General features: G+C 33.5%; 1 protein-coding gene and 1 long non-coding RNA gene across 2 annotated transcripts; both read right to left on the bottom strand.

Annotated features, from left to right (window-relative positions):
• Positions 1-54: 54 nt before the first annotated feature.
• LOC111920611 (ER lumen protein-retaining receptor A) lies at positions 55-7,836 on the bottom strand. The gene is made up of 5 exons (XM_023916187.3): positions 7,807-7,836; positions 2,154-2,269; positions 1,929-2,002; positions 1,740-1,836; positions 55-67 (listed from the first exon to the last, which is right to left on the bottom strand). Exons 1-5 carry the CDS (start codon positions 7,834-7,836, stop codon positions 55-57), a joined length of 330 nt encoding a protein of 109 aa, XP_023771955.2.
• LOC128126234 (uncharacterized) lies at positions 3,576-4,295 on the bottom strand. Its single transcript, XR_008223998.1, has 3 exons — positions 4,239-4,295; positions 3,756-3,815; positions 3,576-3,664 (listed from the first exon to the last, which is right to left on the bottom strand). It is a non-coding gene; the product is annotated as an uncharacterized LOC128126234 (long non-coding RNA).
• Positions 7,837-23,653: the final 15,817 nt, after the last annotated feature.

The raw sequence follows: 23,653 nt of genomic DNA on the forward strand, positions 1-23,653 counted from the left end.
ACCTCAAGCCATTTTCCCTCCTTCGGTCACCTACTCTCCTCCGACCACATGCCTCTACGCCTCATATCTGCAAGACAAACAAAAAAAGTTTGTAAACATAGAAATTGAAACCTAAAACCCAAAAATCAATAACCTTGAAATCGAACCTAACCCCCACCCCCACAACATCTCATCTAAACCAAGAACACTGATTTTGGGGTTCAAATCGGAACCATGTAACTCGGAATTAACTAGAGGTACAGGAAAAAACTCAGGCAATGAAGAAAATAGTTAGCAAAGGGAAGGGATGGTTGATTGCCTCCTAAGTTGTTGTTGACTTGGTTATTTCCAAAAATTCAACATCCCCATCTTGTTACATGTTTTTAAATCAGAACCAATAGAAACGCAAGGAAACCGACAAATAATATTGAGAATTATATGTCGATTAGCTGCGAATAATACATCCAATTATAATTCATATAATTAAGTTTCGTCAAGAAACCAGATTAAACCTTCTCATTTAAGAAAGGTAGAAGGAGAGTCTCCTTTTATTGGACGAAATTAAAAACAAAACAATAATATAAAACCAACCTATTGGTGGTTGATCTTCGATCATGATTGTGGAATAACTGCACGCACTACTAGAAAAACAGCCTTTTACGACGCTCATTGCGCGTCGTAAAAGGCTCAGATGACGCGCAAATGCGCGTCAAGGGAGGCCCTGTCATAAAGAGAGACGACGCGCTTTTGCGCGTCGTCTACAGACGACGTGCATTCACGACGCTCATTTACGACGCACATTTACGACGCGCATTTACGACGCGCGTTTACGACACACAATGCGTATCAAGGAAGGCCCTGTCATAAACGAAGACGACATGCATTCGCGTGTCGTAACCTTACGACGCGCGTGTTATTGACACGCAATGCGTATCAAGAAATTCTCTGTCAAGAAAGGCCATGTCATAAATGAAGATGACACACATTTTTGCGTATCATAATTTTAAATGTTTAAAAATATATATTTTTTTATAGATTTACTAATTTTCAAATTAATTTTGCATTTAATGTCTCATAATAGAAAATAAAATATCATATACAAAAAATATAATCCATTTCATAAAATTTAATGTCATACAAAATATCATATACAAAAAATATCCATTGAATAATATTTTATTACAAATTTGACATTTTTTTGTTTCCGTACTTTGACAATTTTCCGGAGCCAATCCGCGACAGCATTCTAGAGCTGATTCAATTTGTGTTGCTGCTGATTCCGGAGCCAATAATGTTCAATAAGAAGCCTAAATAATACTTATAGGAAAATTTTATAACAACCAAGACTTACAAAGAACACCATGAGTTGTTATTCGTCTTTTGGGGTCTTTAATAAGCATTTTCCTAACCAAATCTTTAGCACTTTCAGAGATACTAGGTCATGGATCTTAGGAAAAGTCGAGTTTACCCCTCAAAACCTCTCCAAAGATCTCATTTTTAGATTCTATCATGAAGAAAAAAAGAACATAAATTCAGTCACTAAAAAGAAAGTTTAGAGCATTTGAATAAATATTCTGAAACTTGGTTTATTGAAAGCAAGTATTAAATGGTCATGGTCATGGTCATGTAATGTAGTAGTAGTCTTATTCAGTCTGGAAAATTGCAAATTTTGTCCCACTGCCACCCAGGCGAAGAGTAAAGACGTAAATGCCCTTCCTCATAAAGCGTGTGTTATTATGATTATGCTTAAAGTAAAAGACAGAACAGAAAGAATGGGAATGGAGGTTGTGTACCATATGAAGTAATAGTAGAAGAAATCAGCATAAAGAGCTGTTTGTATTAAGCCAAAGAAACAGGCTGAAAACAAACAAACAAACAAACAAAACAAAACAAAAGTCAAATGAAATACATGTATAGACAATAAGAATAAGAGAAAAGCTTTAACTTACATATCCATTCATTGAAATGGGGCTGTGTGAGATACCGACAAATCCAGTTGAGAATATACAATGCACGGTATGCCCTAACAATATAATGCAAACAAACAAATTTTCATTCATAGCATCCTATTTTCTAAATGATTATTATACTATTTTTGATCATTTAAAAAAGCCATTTTTCATGGTTATCCAGCTTCATAATGATATCATGCCAAAATATAGAAGGGAGAATACCCACGAAAGAAAACATATTGACCGGTCAAATTGTCAACATTTCCCCTTCGCTGCAGCAGAACCAACTGTGGGAGAATAGCAACAGCTTCCAAATAGATAGAAAATGCCCAACATATCTTCACATTCCTAATAATATTAAAACTATAATCACAAAATAAAAAGATTTAACTTGGGTGGAAAATCCTAATGCTTACTCATTAAATAGACCATGAACATCAAGATCATTTCCCCCTAGCTTTGGGCCAATGTTGTACCTTCCAACCACATGCTCCTTAGCTGCAACAACAAACTTCAAATTTTCAAAAACAACTTTACTGCATAAACTAGGAAAAAGATGAATTATAAACATATCAATAATATATGTTTTCTTGGTTATCTTTATCATTTATAATATTGATAATTCTTGACAACTTAGTAATTGAAAAGATCATTATTTATCATTTTACTCTTAGTTGCTGTAACTTTTGGAGCTTCACTTAATGTGTTGTGAATACATGGTACTCTCTAATCATATAACCTAAAATACCCTTTGCATAATTTCTAATATTGTTCTTTATTTAGTTTTCAAGGTGCGATTAACAGGGGAGTAATCTCAGCAAACCCAATTTACTTTAATCTGAATACAAATTAATCAAACAATGTAACTTTGTCAAGCCATGGAAGTAACTTCATATTCAAGTGGGAGAGGTAAACCAATAATAACTCCAAAAAAAGTACCTCTTCTGGAGCAGTATATCGAAAGAGAGCTTCAACAAATTCCACAGTACTACCCTGGGCAATTGCCTGCCGCCCGGCTACTGCCCCAACTGACCCATGCGGTTCAACAGTTCCTATAGAAGGAATATTATATGATGATGTTTGATTGTTAACTTTGCAGATCGTGAAGGATCAAACAGGTATCCTAATGTTGCTTGTGGCTCATGATTACAAAGTATATACAATACAACATTTGAATCTTTCAAGTAAAACTGGACACAGTGAAGTATATACAATACCACATTTGAGTTATTTTATCAAGCATATATATATATATATATATATATATATATATATATGTATATATATATATATATATATATATATATATATATATATATATATTGTGTATATTGGTAAAATAATTAAGGATATTTTATATTTTTTGAATATAGCTCCTGAAATACTTTGATGACAGGACATTCCCTTAGTCGTTTAAAGGGTAAAGGAAATAAATTAGTATCATGAATTCATGAGGCTTTCTCTTTCTTTTTTCCTTTTGGCCCAAAGAAAAAAAAAACTATATATGAAGGTAAAAGACAAATTTCCTGTTGCATTTATTTTAGAAACTTATAGATTTATGGAAAGATAAATTTTCCTGTTGCATTTATTTTAGAAACTTATGGATTTACTGAATTCCATGAGTTCATGCAAATATTTCTGTAGATGAAGGTAAAAGATAAATTTCCTGTTGCACACTCTTTCAATCTCAATGTAAACTTGTCTATTGCCTCTGTAGTTTCAGGATCCACTTTCTGAAGAAAAAAATTAACATGAGAAAGTCAGACCATAGGAGAAAGTCAGACCACATGAAATCACAACATGTGATATCATATGAAGAGTTACCTTTCTCTCTTCTTGAAGGGCTTGCAATTCTTTAGAAGCTCTTAGTAATATCCCTTCCACCTGAAGCAGATATAAGCCTGGATGTGTCAGTAGGCTCCAACTCCAAGACCCAAAAGACATAAATACCCTTTTGAAATATGGTGGGACAGGGACTCGTTCTTGATCTCTCATATGTGAAAAAAGACGTGAAAGCGCTCCTCATCGATGTAGATACCTCTAGAAATCTTTCGAAGGCTATTTTTTACGGTGAGGATGAGAAGGGCATTAACGTCTTTTCAACAGAGAAGAGATCGAGGGTGATTCTCTAGCCTACCTCTTTGAATGGGAGAAAATTGCAATTTTTTTCACATCAACAAGATGTGTAATATCCAATTGTTAAATATTGTATATTAACATCACTAACAAAAGACCATGTAAATATAAATGACTAATTTTTTTATATTCCAAATAAATGTAGTCATTAACACTAGATACATAACATACAGTTGATAAAGATCCACGTTGTGCTTCTGGAGGAATTTCAAACTCCAGCTGAGGAATATACAAACATATAAAAGAAAGTCAACATACTTTGGGAAAAGGATTAGAGAAAAATTCTTTCATCATTAATCCAAATCAAATTTAACGGGTAAAAGAATGCAGTTTCCTCTATTGAACCAGAATCATATAAAGTCAAAGTTGTTTTTTTACTTGCTAAAACCATTAGCAATAATGTGTAAACCGTTAATCAAGATGAACCTCATAAAGCTTCATTATTAATGGAGAAATCAGAAACACAAATAGTAAATTAGAAAAAAGTTATTTTCATTTGCTATAAGCATTTGCAGTTTTAATAAATAAAAGCCAAGTTAGTCTCTAAAATAGAAGTTCGTTTTAACAGAGTTTGAAGCATCAGAGTTCCTTTCCTTAAATAAGATAGAAGTGAGTTTTTTGTGTGGTAATATAATAACACACTAAGGCATGCCTTATAATAACATCAAAGAGAAAAATGATTACAAATTATATACAATACAACATTTGAATCTTTCAAGTCAAACTAGACACAGTGAAGTACCTTAATTGTAGCAGTTTGAGACTTCACTACTTGTCGATTAAGCATCTGTATTTGGGCAAAGAAAAACATTAGTATAATTTTATAATAAAGGAAATTCCTATGTATGTTTGTGAAAAAAAAGGAAAATTGCAGGAACTGAATGTGGAATAATATGTTAGAATAGCACTTACATAGGCAGGAACTGAATATGGAAAACGAATGTATTGTACAAAATACTCACATTGTCCTCATGGCCACAACTATGTATAATAAAAAAATGCATAAGGTAAAACCACATACAATAATAGAATAAAGCAACTTTATAGAAAGAGAGAAGAACCTTAAATTTGATCCCTGGCTAATATTAGCCATTGTTGATGTGGCCATGGAAAGCAGAGACAAGTTGAAGACACTTTTTGAATTCACCAATCAGCAAGACCAACCATTGATGGTGCAAACATTGTGCCATGGATTCCAAGTTTTTTCAGACACCTAGCAGGATTTTTAGGTCACAAGAAGATACTGTTGAATTTATGAGTGGTTTTACCCTAAAAATTTGTTCATATAGTTGAATGACTTATTGACGATCTGTGGATGAACACATTCTTTGGATGTATACAGTGTTGAGAAAGCATCTTTCCCTCAAGTCTTCAGACTCCTTTTTCAAAATTATGGCATGTACCTAATAATAAGAAAAGAAGACACAATATAAACATAAGAAATAGAATGAAGAACAAAAATTATGTTAAGGAGTGTTTCTGTGAAGCAATCACAACGAGAAGCACACCAACATGTTATATATATATATATATATATATATATATATATATATATATATATATATATATATAGCTCATTAAGAAATAGAATTAGGGTTCTTATCTAGTATTGTCGGACAGAGGAACCACCGCCACACACCACCATCTCCAAAACCTTCTGCAAAAAAATTGAACGAAACCATACCAGATCGACGATGGCATTTGATTCCGGATGAACGAAACCATATCAGAGAACGAAACCTGCAAATGAGGTCTACGATTTACATGGAAAGGCAAGTCTACTATTGCCTTTATCGACGGATGACCGGGAATTGCAAGTAACGTTGGTCGAAGCTAGTGAGAGGGAAGAAGTAGGCGGCGTCCATAATTTGGGCAAGAGGGAAAGGATGGAACGCGTGTTCCATTAAAAATTATAAAGCGACATCCTTAGACGACGCGCATTTTATTATAGGTGCCCTCCGTGTTTTTTTTTTTTAGACACTAATTTAAGGGCACGCAATAATGCGTGTCCTCTATTGTTAAATTTTTTGAAGAGATGACACTTTTTTAATGTCACTCTCTTTTGCGTAACATAAATCAATGAGTGTCGTGGTTTGCGTGTCGTAAAAGGGTCTTTTTCTTGTAGTGACGTATCGAACGCATGTCCTTAAAGGGTTTTACTTTGCTTCTATCAGTTGTAAGCAACAGAGTAAAACCCTAGGATTTAATGCAGATTTACTGATTTTCCAACAAGAATTGAAAACGATAAACGCAAAGTGAATACAAAGAAACCGAGAAGAAATTGTAAAGAGAATGAAAGAGCTTTCAATTTTCGTGAGTACCAAATATGGCTCCAAGGGAGCTATATTTATAGGTATCCAAACCCTAGAAGGCAGAAAAGGGGCCCACATGGGCCGATCCTTGGAAACCCTAGGGTGACGACTTTCTCTCCAAGCTAGCCATTTCCTAACCCTTCTAGAATATTTTGTTGCCATATCTACGAAGTAAACCATTTGACCAGATCGGTCAAACCAACTTCACCCAAAATCCATCAAAAGAAAAGCTCCTCAGCTCCCAGCGACCGACGCATCGTGAAAAGTGCCAAGTCGCCTAAATTGTGCCATTCAATGCACTCACGATGTTGGCTGGTGCTAGCCTACGCTAGGCGTGCATGTGGGCTTGGCCCTTTCCTTCTATCCAATAAATCCTTTGAAGGCCTATCAAGCGAAATGGTATATAAAGCCACTAAAAGTTTCTTCCCCCGCCAATGCGGGATAGAGGAAACTTGCCAACTTGCGAGATTAGCTCTATGATTCCCAACATTGCATGCACAAAAAGTCTACATTATAGAGAAATTAAGGAGTCGTAAGGATAATTTTTTCCCAAAATCAACCTACATATCACAAACATGAAAATAAGCTAAACCAACAAATAAGAATTGGGTTTTCTGATAAACATGCAAACATCCATTTCCCCAAGTTCTTGGCTCGGCTGTAACTATAGTTGAAGGTATAAAATGACCGGTCGAAATCCATATCAAATTTAATGATTTTAGTGTTGAGATTTGTATCGATCAAATGATTTATTGGTACGATTTGTATCCATTGATTTCAACAAGAGAGGTGACGATGGTGGAGATTGGAAAACAAAGTTGTTGTGATTGGTGAATTAATGGAAGATTATAAATCATACAGATATAATGAATCTAACATCAATTTCAATATCTTAGAGTGAAGCTCCGATTTTGATATCCCTATCTCTTCCTCCATATTTTGGTCTTCAATAGATGATCATGGTGGTTTGATAGTTTAGCTTTATCGAAAGAGAAAAAGGCATAGGGTAGAGAGAGAAAGAGGGGATTTTTTTTCTTTTTATTTTTTTTAAATAATTTTAGTTTTTAAAAAATGATAAAAGAATATATATAAAAGGGCATAAATGTCTTTTACATGATCAGGGACCAACCATGCAAAAATTTAAAACCATAGTGATCATATTCGCCAAAAAAATTAACAATGACGGATTTAACAACTTTTGATAAATCATAGGGACCGTTGATGCAATAAAAAAAATGTTAACATATGATTTTAAATTAATTGTTTGTTTAAGTTGGAAGTAACTGATTAATTAATATAATAAACAAATATTAATATACGAACCTCATGAACGAGGAATTCATTGTGAAGATTAGAATGTAATTTGATCTATTCAAAAAATTGTTAGACTCAATTCTTTAATTGACATGCCTCAACAACTAAATTACTTCCTTCATTGTGAATTTAATTGTACCCATATAGCTACACTTATGTATGTTGGTTATGCTATATAAAGGGTAATGCTAGATCAACGTTCCTCTATAATATTTGCATTTATTTTTTCAATTTGTTACCATCTTTTTACAACCTCATAAAACAAAGTAAATTTTCCAATTCTTGCCTGCATAAATTGCAATTAGTATTGGTACCTAACGACAGCATTCTCTACTTTTTTTTAGGTTCTGATACTAAATAAGCTAGGTTTCTAGATCAGATCCAACTTTGGTTGAGATATCTATCGATTCTGTTCTCCTTGTGTCATTCCTTTTCAGATCGCGTGGTTTTGTTTTGAATCTAACCATAAGGTTACAATTTCTACCTTTATATGTGTTCTTATTACAATCTTCGTCTATGTGAAAGATCTACTATGCTCAAGAATCATATTAAGTGATATTGCTAATTTACGTATGATACTAATGGGTCACACAAACAACAACTTGATACAATTGATTATTAATTAGAAATTGATTTTAATAAATATTCAATAAACTCTTATAATTAAAGTGGAAATTATTTATTCCTAGGAAATAATGGTTTTCATTAGCAAGTAATATTACATAATTCTTATGGTATGAATTAATAAGTCATGTACAATAGGTTGGAATAGATAATTTCTTTTGTATTTTACAAAAAAGTTAATTTATATTTTATAAACTTGATTATAGAATATAAGACTCACGCTTTCTTTTTATATATGAAATCCAAGCAAATTGATGTATGAAAAGGGTGTATGGCCTTTTGATTATTTTAATCAAAAGGTAAGACATGTCTTTTGATTATTTAAATAAGTTATATGTTTGTGACTCATTTAATGTAATGTAATAAAAAGCATGGTGAATCATCTAGCTAGTAGGTGCATGGGTTCTTAATGGTTAGAGACCCATGAGTATTGTATACTATATATATATATATATATATATATATATATATATATATATATATATATATATATATGAGAAAAACATTTCATTCTTCTTACTTGTGCATGTCAAAACTGTAACATGATTAGAGCATGTTACTTACTCCATTTTGTTCATTCTTTTGAAGATAAGTTGCTTGCATTTTACTCTCTTTGAACCATACTTGGCTTTGGTTCAAAGCTTAAGATTTTTCATATAAAGGACTAGCATTCTACATCAATTTGGCTTCTTGTTGGTGACTCTAAAGTTCCACATTCTTCATCAACTTCCAAGCCTCCCAAGAGGACCCAAAAAACTACAAAGGTTGTAATTTTCTCCATCTCTTCTATGGTTGGTGTTGTTTTCTTTCCAAATTTGCAAGAAGCTCATTGGTGGGTTATAAACTTGTTTTATGTTATTCAAATTATCAAGTCTTTCATTGCTAAATTTTATGTTTTTGAAACTGTTTTTTTTTTAATAAAAACCCTAATTGGTATCAAGAATCACCTTGCATGTTTGGTGAGACTTTTTAATTTTTGGAAATATCAGTTTTTGAAGAATATGGATAACTTGGTTATGTATAAAAACAAGTTCATACATATTTTCTATAACAACTTTATAATTTTTATTTTATTTGACAAAAGTTTTCATGCATCTTTTGTCATTTTATAGTTGTCTTAGAAAAACAAAGGATGTTCAATGTACATGTTGATATGTATGATGTGCATAAACTAGCCAATGACCATTGTGTTTATTGTATTGTTGTGTTGGTTGTTTTATGAAAATGGTTGTAATAATTTATTTATTCATATGGTATGTAATAAATAAAATATATTAGTTTTCTTGGTTTATTTTTGTAAGTAATAGATTAGTTGTTAGAAATAATTTATTTGTACAAAAATGTAACAACAAATGAAGTTGGAACCTTTTTCTGAAGACCATAGAGTAGTTTTCGACTCTAAATGGTGTGCAGGATTTTCACTGATAGTTTCTGAAAAAGTGTAACTAATTCTCTTTACAAATGGCTATAGGACTTTTAGCGACAGTTGTTGAATTTTAGCTTTCATGAAGTTCATCAAATCATTTTCATGTAAATGGTGCTTACTCAAGTGGGAGATTCTACAACAATATAACAAGAAGATTTTTGGTCCCGTAAAATGTCACTTTAGGAATGGACATGACATTTTTTGTGCTGGCTTAGAATAGACGTCATTATTTGGTTATGTTTATGCACATATAATTTTATGCATATTTGTGCTTTTTTATTTTATGTGATTATTATGTGTGGTTGATAAATTAGTTTTTCACATGCTAAAATAATTTTTAGACAAAGTAAACATCACACGGAGTTTGGTTTTCAAAATTTATAATGTGGACATAAGATGTAACAAGTGTTGATTAGATGTCAAAGCCCATAACTATTATTGGTATGTACTCGAACTGAGAGTAGCATGGTCCATTTGGGTTGCATAACACTATGACAATTTCTTAGGATGGACTCTTGAGAGAAGGTTATATATGATTTGTTAATATATTATAAGTTATAATATATTAATATGAAATCATATGTTTTAATCAATATTGATCAAGAATTAATTTGGAATTAATTTAGTGATCAAAGAGACCACTTAAATCTATGGGGATTAATTATGGTAATTAGTTATATTTATATGTTGGGCTTATGATTCATGTTGGACCAAGTTTATGTATGGATACATAAAGAGTTGGGCCACATGAACCATGGATCATAACACCCATGGGTATGGATTTGGATTATACCCATGACCCTTGAAATACTACACATATAAATACATACATCATGACCCAAAATCGCCACTTGTAATCTACATGAAGTTCTTGGAGTCCATGGTGGTTGTGGTTCATGGATTTTCTCTCTCAAGAGTCACCTTTGTCCTAGGTGAGTTGTGATTCCATTTGACGTGCAACACTTAGGGCACTAAGTTCTTAAAGGCCAAAGTCTTTCAAGAAACACCAAATACGTTAAGACTTCAAGCCACATAAAAGGTATGTTACTCTAACTAGTGTCTTGTATGGTATATGACAATTGCATGCTAGTTATAGGTTTAATACCTTGGAAACACAGTTGCATGTATAATTAGTGAAAACATAGATCTAAGGTATTTAGGGTTGTATGTGCACCATAGGATGTTGTAATATACTAAAACCCAACAACAAGTTATTGTTTTAAAAGAAAATTCGGTGTTATAAAAACGTTAATAACATCAAATTTTGAAATACTCAAATATAAATTTTAAAATATTGATTATATAACTTATACAAACTTCAAATATATAAGTAATAAAAAAAAGTTTTATTAAAGATATAAAAGGTTCAAATGCTCTCAAACTTAATACCAGTTATTAAAATTGAATCGCGTTAAATTTCATAAAAATTAGCTTTTTACATAGAACATTTAAAAGTGATTTTCTTTTGGAAATTGGTACCATGGTTTATTATATGCATGTAATAACCATGATATCATATGTTTTTAAAACTAGAATTATAAAACATATAAAAGACCCTTTTACAAACCTTAAATCTATGCAATCCCTTTTGAAGAGCAATCGCACATCTCTTATATACACTAGTACGATAAATGATACCTATCCACTTAGTGTTATCTTTGGATGGTCGGGGTGTCTTCGTGATTTCTATAACCAAGTTATATGCGATCTTTTATGATAAAGTATACCTAAGAAAGATATTTTCGAGGCATAGATGAGATCAAACATGTCTAATTAGATTTTCTATTAGCTCTTCCATAAATCTAGGAATTATATAGTAAGATATGATTTGTTATTAGTGATCCCATAAATGTAGGAATTATATAGTAAGATATAATTGACAATCGATACCCACCAGGTGAATTTAAATGGATGGGATAAAAGATACGTAACCATTAACTTGTTTTGCAACATTGATCCCAGACTTTTATAATTAATGTTTTTGGAAACTAAAAGGGTATTAATTATTAAAGAGTTTAAATATTGAAAATACTAAATGAATTTTGTTAAAATTTTGTGGTTAAATAATCCATTCTGATTACCATGAAATTGTCATTTTCTTTGATGACTTAATGAAACAATAACTTTCATTAGAGACAACTTCAATGAATGGGTTGATGTCTTACGAGACAATCTCGTGAGAGATACGAAATTGTATACACTTAAAGATCCTAGTCTTAAACTATTTGCTTTGAATTATAAACATGAACATGATACCTAGTAAAGGCATCATTGTGATGCTAAAGATATTTCTAACATCAAACTAGGAATAGTTCAAGCTCCAAAAGAATCACTTTATGTGATCTAAGAGGCCCATGTTTTATGTACTGAACACCTTTAAGCCCAAGAAATCCAATAAGGCCCACACAGATGCATCTTGTTTCTTTTTAAGAGAAACTAGACACTAGAAGATGATCTACTCCTCTTATTCGGAAAGAAAGTCTGGAAGAGACTAGTACTTCAGGTATCTACTAGACAAAACTCATACTTTTCATATAACACTTAGGTACTTGGTAGTTGAACGTTAATCTAATATTTGTAATTGGCTTGCAGATATTTAAAAAAGAGTAACTAGTTTAGCACAATAAAGTTTGAACTTCACTCTCGGAGTTTAGTTTATTAATTATGCTTGGAACATAATTCACTTGTACTATGAAACAATGTTTGTTTTGGAACAATGTATGTTTTAATTTAGCTTGCCTAAATGTATGTCTCAGTTTAATTTATGAATGATTGACTATTTACTTAAATCGTTTTATATAACGATCACCTTCATATTCAGAAATGATTAAAATCCATTATATGAGACTAGATCTCTTGATAAGAATTATAAAGTAAATATCAATGTTTTATAAATAACAAGTTCTATACACAAAATACTTTTGACTTAAACTGTCATACCCCGGAACCAGACGGTGGAAACGTCTGACGGCTTGAGTGACTTCATTCTTGTAGTATCATCACAGTGTATATAATATAAACAAAACATCATCATCATCACACATGTAATATTACAGCTTTCATTGTTTACATCAAGTATTGTATTTCAATATTACATGCCAAAATATACAAAGTATGATGAAAACAAAGCATAACAAAATATCCAGGTATTCTTGCTGACCAACCTGCTCAACGACTTCCTAAGAATAAAAGTTAATTTTAAAAGGTCAACATATATAATGTTGGTGAGTTCATAAGCATGTTTGAGTAGAATGTTGTGTATTACTTTGTAACTGTCAGAAAATCCGATATTTTCTGAAAAACGGTTTTAAATGTTTGTGTCCGATCTTGTATTAATGCATGTGTGTTAATGTTTGTATGAATATAAATAGAATGAGCCTAGATAACCTGATGTTGCTTGTTTATGAAAACATTGTGATCTCAACACCCGAGGTTGAGTACCAGTGCATGTAAGTTACCGTGTTATCCAAAAAAAGATTGTTTCCCATAAATTTTATAATGGTGTTAATTCCTCTAAGTGAGTCGTTATAACCAAACTTGAAAATGACAATTTCACCTGTCATGATGTATTTCAGACGTTGACTTCTTTAAGGTAAGTTTTGTCACCCTAGACTGGCCTAGTCTAACTGTAGCGAACATCTCAGGTGTGGGGTATCACCCCCGTATAGATCTATACACAAACACTCGCTCTCTCCAAGAGAGTCTGGTTATAACTACAGGCTACAGTTGTACACTCAATAGGTGCCAAACAAAGTGTCTCACAAGATCCTTAACTGAGTTTACACGAATTAAACAAGTAAGGTATATTACGGGCCTAATAAACATGTAAGAGGAGAATTAAGGCCCACTAAGCATGTAAATTATATTCCAGGCCCAATAAGCATATAAGGTATACTACAGGCCCATTAAACATGTAAGTGGACAACTAAGACCCACCAAGCATGTAAATTATATTCCAGGCCCAATAAGTATATATGGTATATTCCAGGCCCAATAAACATGTAAAAGGACAACTAATGCCCACTAAGCATGTAAATTATTTTACAGTCCCAATAAAAGTGTAAATGACGTAATTGATCCGTGGGTTGTTTAAGTTTTGTTGTTTACCAAAATGACATAAAATGGCTCACTTTTTGTAAAAAAAACATTTTTTGTCCTTAAACCGAAATTTACAATTAAGACACATTTTTGGTAAAAATGTCAGTTTAGGTCCTTTAAGACCGAAATTTACATTTTTAGGCTTGTTTCAAACGAAATAGCATCACTATCTCCCTTTGGTTTAGAAATAACACTTAAGGCCTCAATTTTATGAAAAATTGACATTTTCGGCCCAATTATAAACAATTTATCTTTTTAACCCAAGATTTAATAAAATGACATTTCCAGCCCCTTTTTAACCGAGAATTTACATTTTTGGCTCAACTTTGTTTAAAATGACACTTAAGTCCACAAAGTCCAAAAATTCTACAATTTTAGCCCAAAACCGTGAAAGCCCAAAAGGAGGCCCATTTATGAAAACTTACACTTTTAGCCCTTTTAAAATCACAAATACCATAAAGATTCATATTTATCAAAATAAATCCTTTTTGGTCCCTTAATACCGTGAGTCACATATAATAACCTCATTTTTTATTATTTTGTCATTTTTGGCCCTCTTATGCAATTTTCTTAGTTTTAAACAACTTTGAAGTGTTTTAAACCTTTTCTTTGCATAATAAGTTGCAATAAGTGTTATGTTCTACAAATATCATCATATCTTAGCATATTTTCAAGTTTATGAAGTTTATAACAGATAATCACACTTATATCATGAAAAACACACAAGATCATGCATGTACTTATAGATCTGCACAAAACAACTTGTATTCTACCCCAAATTATAGTAAAAACTTAAAATAGGGGGTATGAACTCACATTGGTTTGATGATTTCGGTTTTGGAAGGAGATTTGGAAGAGTTTTTTGGCCTAACTTACTTCTTTGAGGAGATCTTCGAATTCTAGGAGATTTCATAAACATGGATCATGAGATGAAGTGTTAAGAAGTCAAGGACTTATCATATAATGAAGTTAAACACTTTGATGAGGGAATAACTTACCAAAAATGATGATCTTTGATGAAGAGTTCTTGTAAAACACACACAATCACATGAAATCTTAGAGAGATAGAGAGTGGGAGAATGTTAAATGTTGAGAGGAAATGAGTTGGAATTGAGGTGGTGAATGAGGGTCGAGAGGGGAAGAGTAGACGAAAGGTAGAGAAGAGGAGGGAGGATGGAGAGTTGACTTATGAAGAGATTGATAAGTAGTTTGCCTTGATACATGCAATCTTTGCATGGATACCCACTAAAAAAACATGAGGTGTCAAGCCCTAAATCCACTCCTTTGTTTATTATTTTTTTATATAACCGAGAATGAGGGCGACAGAAAAGAGAAAGAAGAGTTTGGGCCATTTTTGAATATATTTGAAATTATGGGGCCCAATATGAAAATTTTCGACCCATTGGGCACGTATAATGATAAAGAAATAGGGTTTACGGCCCAATATGGATCAAAAGTTGTTTATGGTCCAACAAGGCCCATGAAATGTTATGGGACATTTTAGGCCCAATATAGCCTAAAATGCTATAGTTTAAAGAATGTGGGTCCAACTAGAGCCAAATAGGGTTCCTTGACCCAAAATAACCAAATTGAGGGTTTACTGGCCCATTAGGCCCAATAAGAGGATCCTGGCCCAACAAGATGAATTGAATTAGTTTTTGAACTTCACGATTGAATTTTGATTCAAATAGTTGTTTTTGGAATTATCATTTGCACAAAACTTAAACTTAGGTTACAAGTTACACTGGAGTTGGTTACATGAATACAAAATTTCCTAGCCAGAAATGCTAGTTGTGACATAAACTTGTTTTAAATCAAACTCATCTTTGACATTGTTATCTTTATTATATAAATGACGTTTACATATTCCAACTTGAAGAAGGGGATCCTTGAAGGAAAATAATGTAGTTTATTTGACATATATAAATATTATTTATATGTAAAAGATTCCTAACGATATTTTCACTAAGTAGTAGAGAAAATAAATTGTTAAGAGATTATATACTATGGTGTATGACTTCCTTTCTAATGAATGTTTAAGATTTTGCACAAGATACCAAATCAATTTTATTAACAACTATAGTAGTTATATATTATATTTTACATGATAAACCATAATTGTAAAATATTTGTTGAAGGTTTCAAATATAAAGTTGAGATACAACCTGGTAAAGAAGTATCTAAGGCCTTAATGATAAAAAAAGATGGGTTAAATCTTACATTGTATAATTTACTTTCTAAACGGTAGAAATGTCCTCCCTTTATTTCCTTAGGATAACACCTAGGACACTATGGATTGTACATTGAGTACAACCATGAACTAATTAGTAGATATAACATTTGTTCATAAGATGTTGTATGGAAAGGCTCCATCCATATATTATTAAATGTTTTATTGATATAAAGCCTATGTTAGACTAAAACTGTTAAACCCAAAATCTACTAGATACATATTTGTATAATAATCTAAATTTGTCTTGGATTACTATGTACAAACCCACCAAGAATAAGTTCTCTTATTCCTAAGATAGATGAGTTAGTAGAAAGCAAGCTTCTGATGACAAAGCAAGTGAGAGGTACATTGAACTTGAAGATGCTCAAGAACCATAACCTGATGTAGTCAAAGTTGGCACTAGATTTAACAAGGATAGTTAAACCTGAATAATAACTATTCAGAAACACAAATTGTTCGCATTAGTGGCATGAATCATCTATGACTTGATAAATGTGGAATCTCTCGTTGATGAGATTTTATTGATGGTTTCTAGCAAATCATCAACTAACAAGATGCTATGTCAGATCTTGAATCTGATAAATGACTTAGATTCATGAACATGAGACGTAATCTCTGTATGATAATCAAGTATGGTCTTGATTGAACTTTGTATGTACAGAAAGGGTGAAAGGAGTAAATGATTCTTGTAGAAAGAATACATCACATGGATAACCATACACATTTAAAGCAAGACTTATTATAAAAGGATTTTCTCATATTCATGTCATCGATTATGGTCTTTATCATACTCATGACACTGACTATGATCAAAAAATTTCACAAGTAGCTATGATTAGATCGACAAGTATACTGTTTACTATAAATTCGTGTTCTCAATATGAAATATAGCAAATAGATTTCAAGAAAGACCGTTCTTCGTAATAGACATCTACTAGAAGATATATATATATATATATATATACATATATATATATATACATATATATATATATATATATATATATATATATATATATATATGTATATGTATATAGATTAGCCTAGAAGTTTTCTTAATCCATGTTATCCAAACAAAATGTGTAAAGGTTGAGATCCACTTGTGGATATAAATCAAACATCTCAATATTACAATCATCATTTCAATGTAAAACCACAAGGTATGTTTTTATATCAAAATGAATAGAACATGTGTGTTTACTAAGAACTAATGGGAGCATAGTGACATTCCTAATCTTGTATGAATGATACATAGTTAATCATAAGAAATTACATTCTTACTATGTCAGGCTTTTTCACCTTGACTAGGAATCTATTTCTAAAATGAAACACTTAGGAATGACAATATACAATCTTGGAATGTAAAATCTTTAGAGATAGATAGAATAAATGTTAAAAGTTTTAAATCCTTATACATACATGGACAATATCTTGAAAAGCATTAATATACAAATTTAATTTGGAGGAAACTTTGTATTGTCATAGGGAAGTAAGTTTTGATCCAACCTCAAAGTAACCTAGCTCATAGGTTTGAGCTAGCTAAAATGATTTATATTTAATTTTCTTGGAAAATGAATCCATCATTTATGTCATATTATGCATAAGACCTAGTATATGATCATGCTATGAGCATATCATAATACACCAATTGATTACATGGTTATGTCATGGGTGACTATTGAAACAGTCAAAGAGTTCTTTGGAAGAACTAAGAGAATGTATATAAGACATATAGTTTTAAAAAAATCTTCATGCAAAGAGATACATAGCATTCTGATTCTAAACAAATGTATGTAATTACGAATTATAATTGGATTATGACTTCATTGAGGGATGAAGACTAAGTTTAGTTGGAATGGGGTCCAAGAAAAACAAATTACATGATATACAACAAAATAAGAATACACTAATTTAGAAGTTGAAATCTAACATGATTGAATGAATGAGTTCATTGAAAAGCTATGTTGATCTCTGCCATTCAAGGATCATACATAAATCTTTGTGACTTAGAGAATATACTTAATCAAGATAAGAGACTCTATATCACAAAAGTACACAAATCATATACTCCAATATATTAAACTATACCTAGAGTAAAGTCAAGTATGGAGATGACAATATTCTCAAAATTCACACAAATTAAGTTAAGTCAAAGTGGGATTTTGATTTGGATAGTAGAACATTGTGACAAAAACTATTATATAATGTTTTGATATACTGGGATATGATCATAACATCAATATTTGTTTTGTTCTATATTAACATGTTTAATCCATGAATAATCTTATTATTCTAAAAGTTCATAGCCTATTATAATTATGGGAGCCATTATGAAGTAAGACAAATATGAATTGGATTGGTTGACTCAGATGAAGGTAGGCAATGGTTGTAACCAAATTTCATAGGTACTTGTTAGAGAACAGGTATTGAATCAACCCACATCAAGATCATTTCATGGATTACTATCATGAGTGACACTTGATTAAAAGGTACTACCTTTGTATCCTTAGCACCTGAGATACATAGTGGGACTTAAGTGTGGGGAGTATCATGCGTAAAAATGGTCAAATGCAAGGTAGAGGTCCTTTTATACCGAGGATCCTCGTGATGGGTTTTACACAAAATAACATCCTATGTGTTCATGCAAACCCTAAACCTTGGATCTAGGTTTCTCTATTGTATATGCAATTCATCCAAGACTTACAAACCCTAGATCTAGCATACATGATTCAAAATTGACATAAGAAAACTGATCTAGATGATTACCTCTTGAACAATAGATTGAATCTTGTTGTCTTGGAGCTTAGAGTCACAAATGTCACTCGTCTAATGGCTTACAAACAACACACAAGAAAGATGATGATTTGGAGAGGGAATGAGGCACTAAATTTTGGCTATGATCTCTCTAGGGTATCAAGTCCCTGAAAATTGGAAGCCTTAGGGTCCTATTTATACTGGAGCTGATAGGGTTTCAACCTAAACCCTAATAGACAGCTTAGGCCTTATGAAATCCACGGAAGCTTCTGGAATGAAGCCCTTATGGCCGAAATTATGGATGGGCACATCCTAATTTTGTCCATGCCTAGTACAAGAGGCTCCTCAGTCCAATACTCAACTATCACACATTTGACAGTTTAAGTCCCTGATATTAAATTGACGTTTTTATCCCCAAAATTAATTTCTTAATTAATTTTTGTCTAATATTAAATGACTTATATGATTTCTCTATTAATATATTATTCATTTAATATATTAATAAACCATATTAAGCTCTCTATTCATAAATCATCCTGTCAAGTTAACTATACTCCCACTGGCTTTGACATATACACATGATTCATCCTCGCTTCGCAGAAAACCAAACTCTTTGACTTTCTCGTCAAAACAAAGATTCTATCTGCGAGATGCTTGTTTTAGTCTATAAAGAGACTTCTCAAGCTTACACACTCTATTAGGGTACTTTGCATCGACAAAACCCTATGGCTGATCCATGTAAACATCCTCAGCTAACTTCCCGTTAAGGAAAGCAGTTTTGACATCCATCTGCGATATCTCATAATCATGAAATGCAGCAATGGTCAACATCATCCTAATAGACTTTATCTTTGCAACCGGTGAAAAGGCCTCATCATAGTCAACTCCAGGAGTTTGAGTAAAGCCTTTCGCAACCAATCGCGCCTTATATGTGTGCACATTCCCATCCATGTTGGTCTTCTTCTTGAAGATCCATTTACACCCAAGCGTCTTACGACCCGGTACATTGTCAACCAAATTCCAAACTTGGGTTACATACATGGACTGGATATCGCTGTCCATTGTCTCTTTCCACTTTGCAGACTCCAGGCCTACCATGGCTTCCTTATAGCTGTTAGGTTCATCTAAATTCAGTAGTGTATTGTCACTAACGAACGTATCCCCTTCTATAGTAATATGAAAACCATAAAACTGGGGTTGAACCCTTACTCTTTCGGAATGTCTAAGAGGTAAGGACTCGTCAATCAGTTCAACCAGTGTTTTCTCCTTGGGTTGAGTGCCAGCATTAGAGGTTCCTTCATTGCTCGACTCTTGAATCTCTTCAAGATCGATTTGCCTCCCATTATCCCCTTGGCTTATGAGTTCTCACTCTCGGAATACCCCTCTCCGTGCAACAAAGACAACATTGTCACTCGGTCTATAGAACAGATATCCAAAGGACTTCTGCAGGTAGCCAATGAAAATACACCGCTCAATACGAGGTTTGAACTTGTCATAAGTCTCTCGTCTTACGAATGCCTCGCAACCCCAAACCTTGATATGTGCCAATGAGGGAGATTTCCATGTCCACATTTCGTGAGGTGTTTTGGCAACCCTCTTGGTAGGGACTAAGTTAAGGATATGGGCGGCAGTCTCTAAGGCATGCCCCCAAAATTAGATAGGTAGCGAAGCTTGACTCATCATGGAACAAACCATGTCTAGAAAGGTTCGATTACGCCTCTCTGCTCCACCATTTAACTGCGGTGTCCTAGGTGGCGTCAATTGTGAAACGATTATGCATTCCTTGAGGTAGTCGTGGAATTGAAGACTTAGGTACTCTCCACCTCGATCGGATCGAAGCATCTTGATTTTCCTGCCCAACTAATTCTCCACTTATTTTTTAAATTCTTTGAACTTTTCAAATATTTCTAACTTGTGTGTGATTAAGTAGATATACCCATATCTGCTATAATCATCGGTGAAACTCACATAGAAGTGATTCACGTCCTTTGCGGCGGATCTAAAAGGACCACACACATCGGTGTGTATGAGATCCGATAAACACTCACCCCTTTCACAAGTTCCAGTGAAGGGTGACTTGGTCATCTTTCCAAGTAAAAAAGACTCGCACACGTCATCATCCCTAAGGTCGAATGACTCCAACACTCTATTATTTTGGAGTTGGGCTATATGTTTCTTGTTGACATGTCCAAGACGACAATGCCACAAGCATGATTTATCCAAACGATTGGAAGAATCAATACACAACACATCATTTCCTAAATTATCTACAATTATCACAGTTTCATATATTCCATTACAAGGCAATGCTTCAAAATAGAAAAGACCATTAAGATAAGCATAAATAGAACCCTTTTCTTTATTAAATGAATGTCTAAATCCTTGTGAAGAGTTGAAAAACTCTTTAGATCGATTAGATCTTTGACAGGTAAATCAGTAAAACAAGCAAACACTTGAATACGCAATGAATCAAACGTATGTCGAATGATTAAATTATAGTCACACCTCAGAAGAGCTCGATTAAGAACTTCTACTATAGAGGTGTGCTAGGGTTTACAGTACGATCAATATGATCATTAAAACATTAGTGGGTAGACAGGCGTAAACCATGAGTACAAAATGGACTGAACTACTAAGGCCCAATAGCGCAACCCCTTAAACTCAACAATCTCAGCCTTTGTGCCAATTGAGGCGAGAGATCACTTCGGTTGAGTGGGAGCAGATGACTTCACGTTCTTGAAAAGCTTTGGTATAAGGGCAAGCAGAGTTTGACGAAAGTGAATATACCACCAAAGAATATCCTTAAACAACTTCTTATCTGCATCACTGTTCTAGTCAGACCGTTATATAATTTCAAGAATGTGCTCTAAGCACACGGTGGAGAACAAGTGCTTATCAGCTAGAGCGAACAAACATCTTTGACCTTCACCCCTTGTGAACAAAACGGTGTAAAATTGTGGATCAATTTTACCTTTAATAATCACCGTCATGTCACTTGCCTTCCCAATTGGCTTTACCAGAGGCTTCTTTTTTATTGTAGAGACAACCTCCTGATCCATTTTCGCCACTTCAAGAATATAGCATACCAACATCCGCTTGATATGATCAATAGTAGGCCCATATTCTTATTGATTGGTCAAAAAAATGTTGTTCAAAAGAATCCAATCATGGGGATTTAAGTTCGGAAGATCAACAAGGGAGATCTCATGAACCGAGCCGCTTGAGCCTCGTGTCACCTTGAATTTGACATTTGTATACTTCCCTGCCGAAGTGGGTTTCAATACCCTCACAATTGTGATCTTCTTATTACTCCAAGTGAGGTATTGTGGTTGAGAGAAAGAAAGATAAAATTCGACCAAGTCTCTATCAACCTTTGGATCAAGAGAGGGGATAGGAACAATTGAATCAAAACAATGAAATAAGAATGCTTTTCGGGTGATGGGCATATCGAACTAAGCATCCTTGGTATTTTCAAGACCGAAGGAAAGAACTGGATCAAGCCAATGCGTGCTCGGGGATTTGATAACCTCTTTCAGAAGACTTTCCATTGACCACAAAGGAAATAAGGACTTCTTTTGTTCCAGGCCCTCATACACTTCTTGTTCCTTCTTCTCTCTTTCAATATCTTCATCAACCTTTTTAAGCTTCTCGGTGAGCTCTTGACTACAATGTTTGAGTTTTGGATTCTCAGGTGCAGTGGCTTCACCTTCAATTGCATCATCAATAATTACATCATCTTCAACCACAACTTTGTTCTTTTCTTTGTCCTTTAAACTGACCGAAGCTACATTATCCTTCGGTTCAGCTGTGACTTTCTGTTGGACAACCTTATGTCCCCCTTGTTTTGGAGGGACACCAGACTTCGAAACACTCTCAATCCGACTAAGGATATCTAGAGTTGGTCTCAATTTCTCAGCCAGGTGACAACAAACAGTTATAGTAAGAATCGAATCATGAGCGTCCAAAAGATGTAGAAGGATAGAGTGGACGAGACCAACATTGCTCCGAATGACAGCTCAGTTGGATTTGTGCTCATCATTTTCTTTTTGAAGGTGGGTGATCTGGTGAGCTTGAGTTTGGACCTGAGATATGCTGATAACTAGCTCATCTCTAAGTTTGTTTTCCAGGGCGATATCATTTTGCAGTTTGTCAAAACGAGAAGAGATGGAAGATAGAAGTGTAGTCTGATCAGCCTTCAGAGAATCACGCATCGTCTCAAACTTTTTTCGCTCACTCTGAAGAGACTGTGATAGAGAGTCAATTGCAGAATTAACCTTGTTAGCATTGGATGCAGCAACCCCTTTTAGTGAATCTAGAAAAATTTAGGCATCATTAATAAAGTTAGTGACATTATCAAAAGCAGTTTTGCATGACAAGGTTGAGGCATCCACCGCCTTAGTCGCTTGTTTGATCGACTCATCATACTGCTTGATGGATGTTTCAATAAGAGCTTTGACAGCAACGTTTGTATAAGCAGATGATGATGAAGAAGAGGCTAAAGCAAGCAACATATCAAGTTTGGCAGTAGGATCCTTGAAGTGCCGCTTAGTGAGGGGAGCATCGTCATCCTCATTGCTCAGAACCCGATATGGACTGAAAGAAACCGAGTCAAACTCCATATCGTCTTCACCAAGAACTATATTAGAATAGGTTGAGGGAGGTGGGGATAAAGGTTTTGAAATGAGTATGATGGTGAGAACTTCGGTAGTTGCCCCATATTAGATACGTTGTCAATAACAGGAGGTTCGGTTGTAGTGGTTGCTTGCGTAAGGACCGGAGGTGGAAGAGGAAAAGTTGAAACATTTGTTTGAGTAAAGATAGGAGG

The sequence above is a fragment of the Lactuca sativa genome, chromosome 5 (genome assembly GCF_002870075.4).
Source record: "Lactuca sativa cultivar Salinas chromosome 5, Lsat_Salinas_v11, whole genome shotgun sequence".
Taxonomy (NCBI): domain Eukaryota; kingdom Viridiplantae; phylum Streptophyta; class Magnoliopsida; order Asterales; family Asteraceae; genus Lactuca; species Lactuca sativa.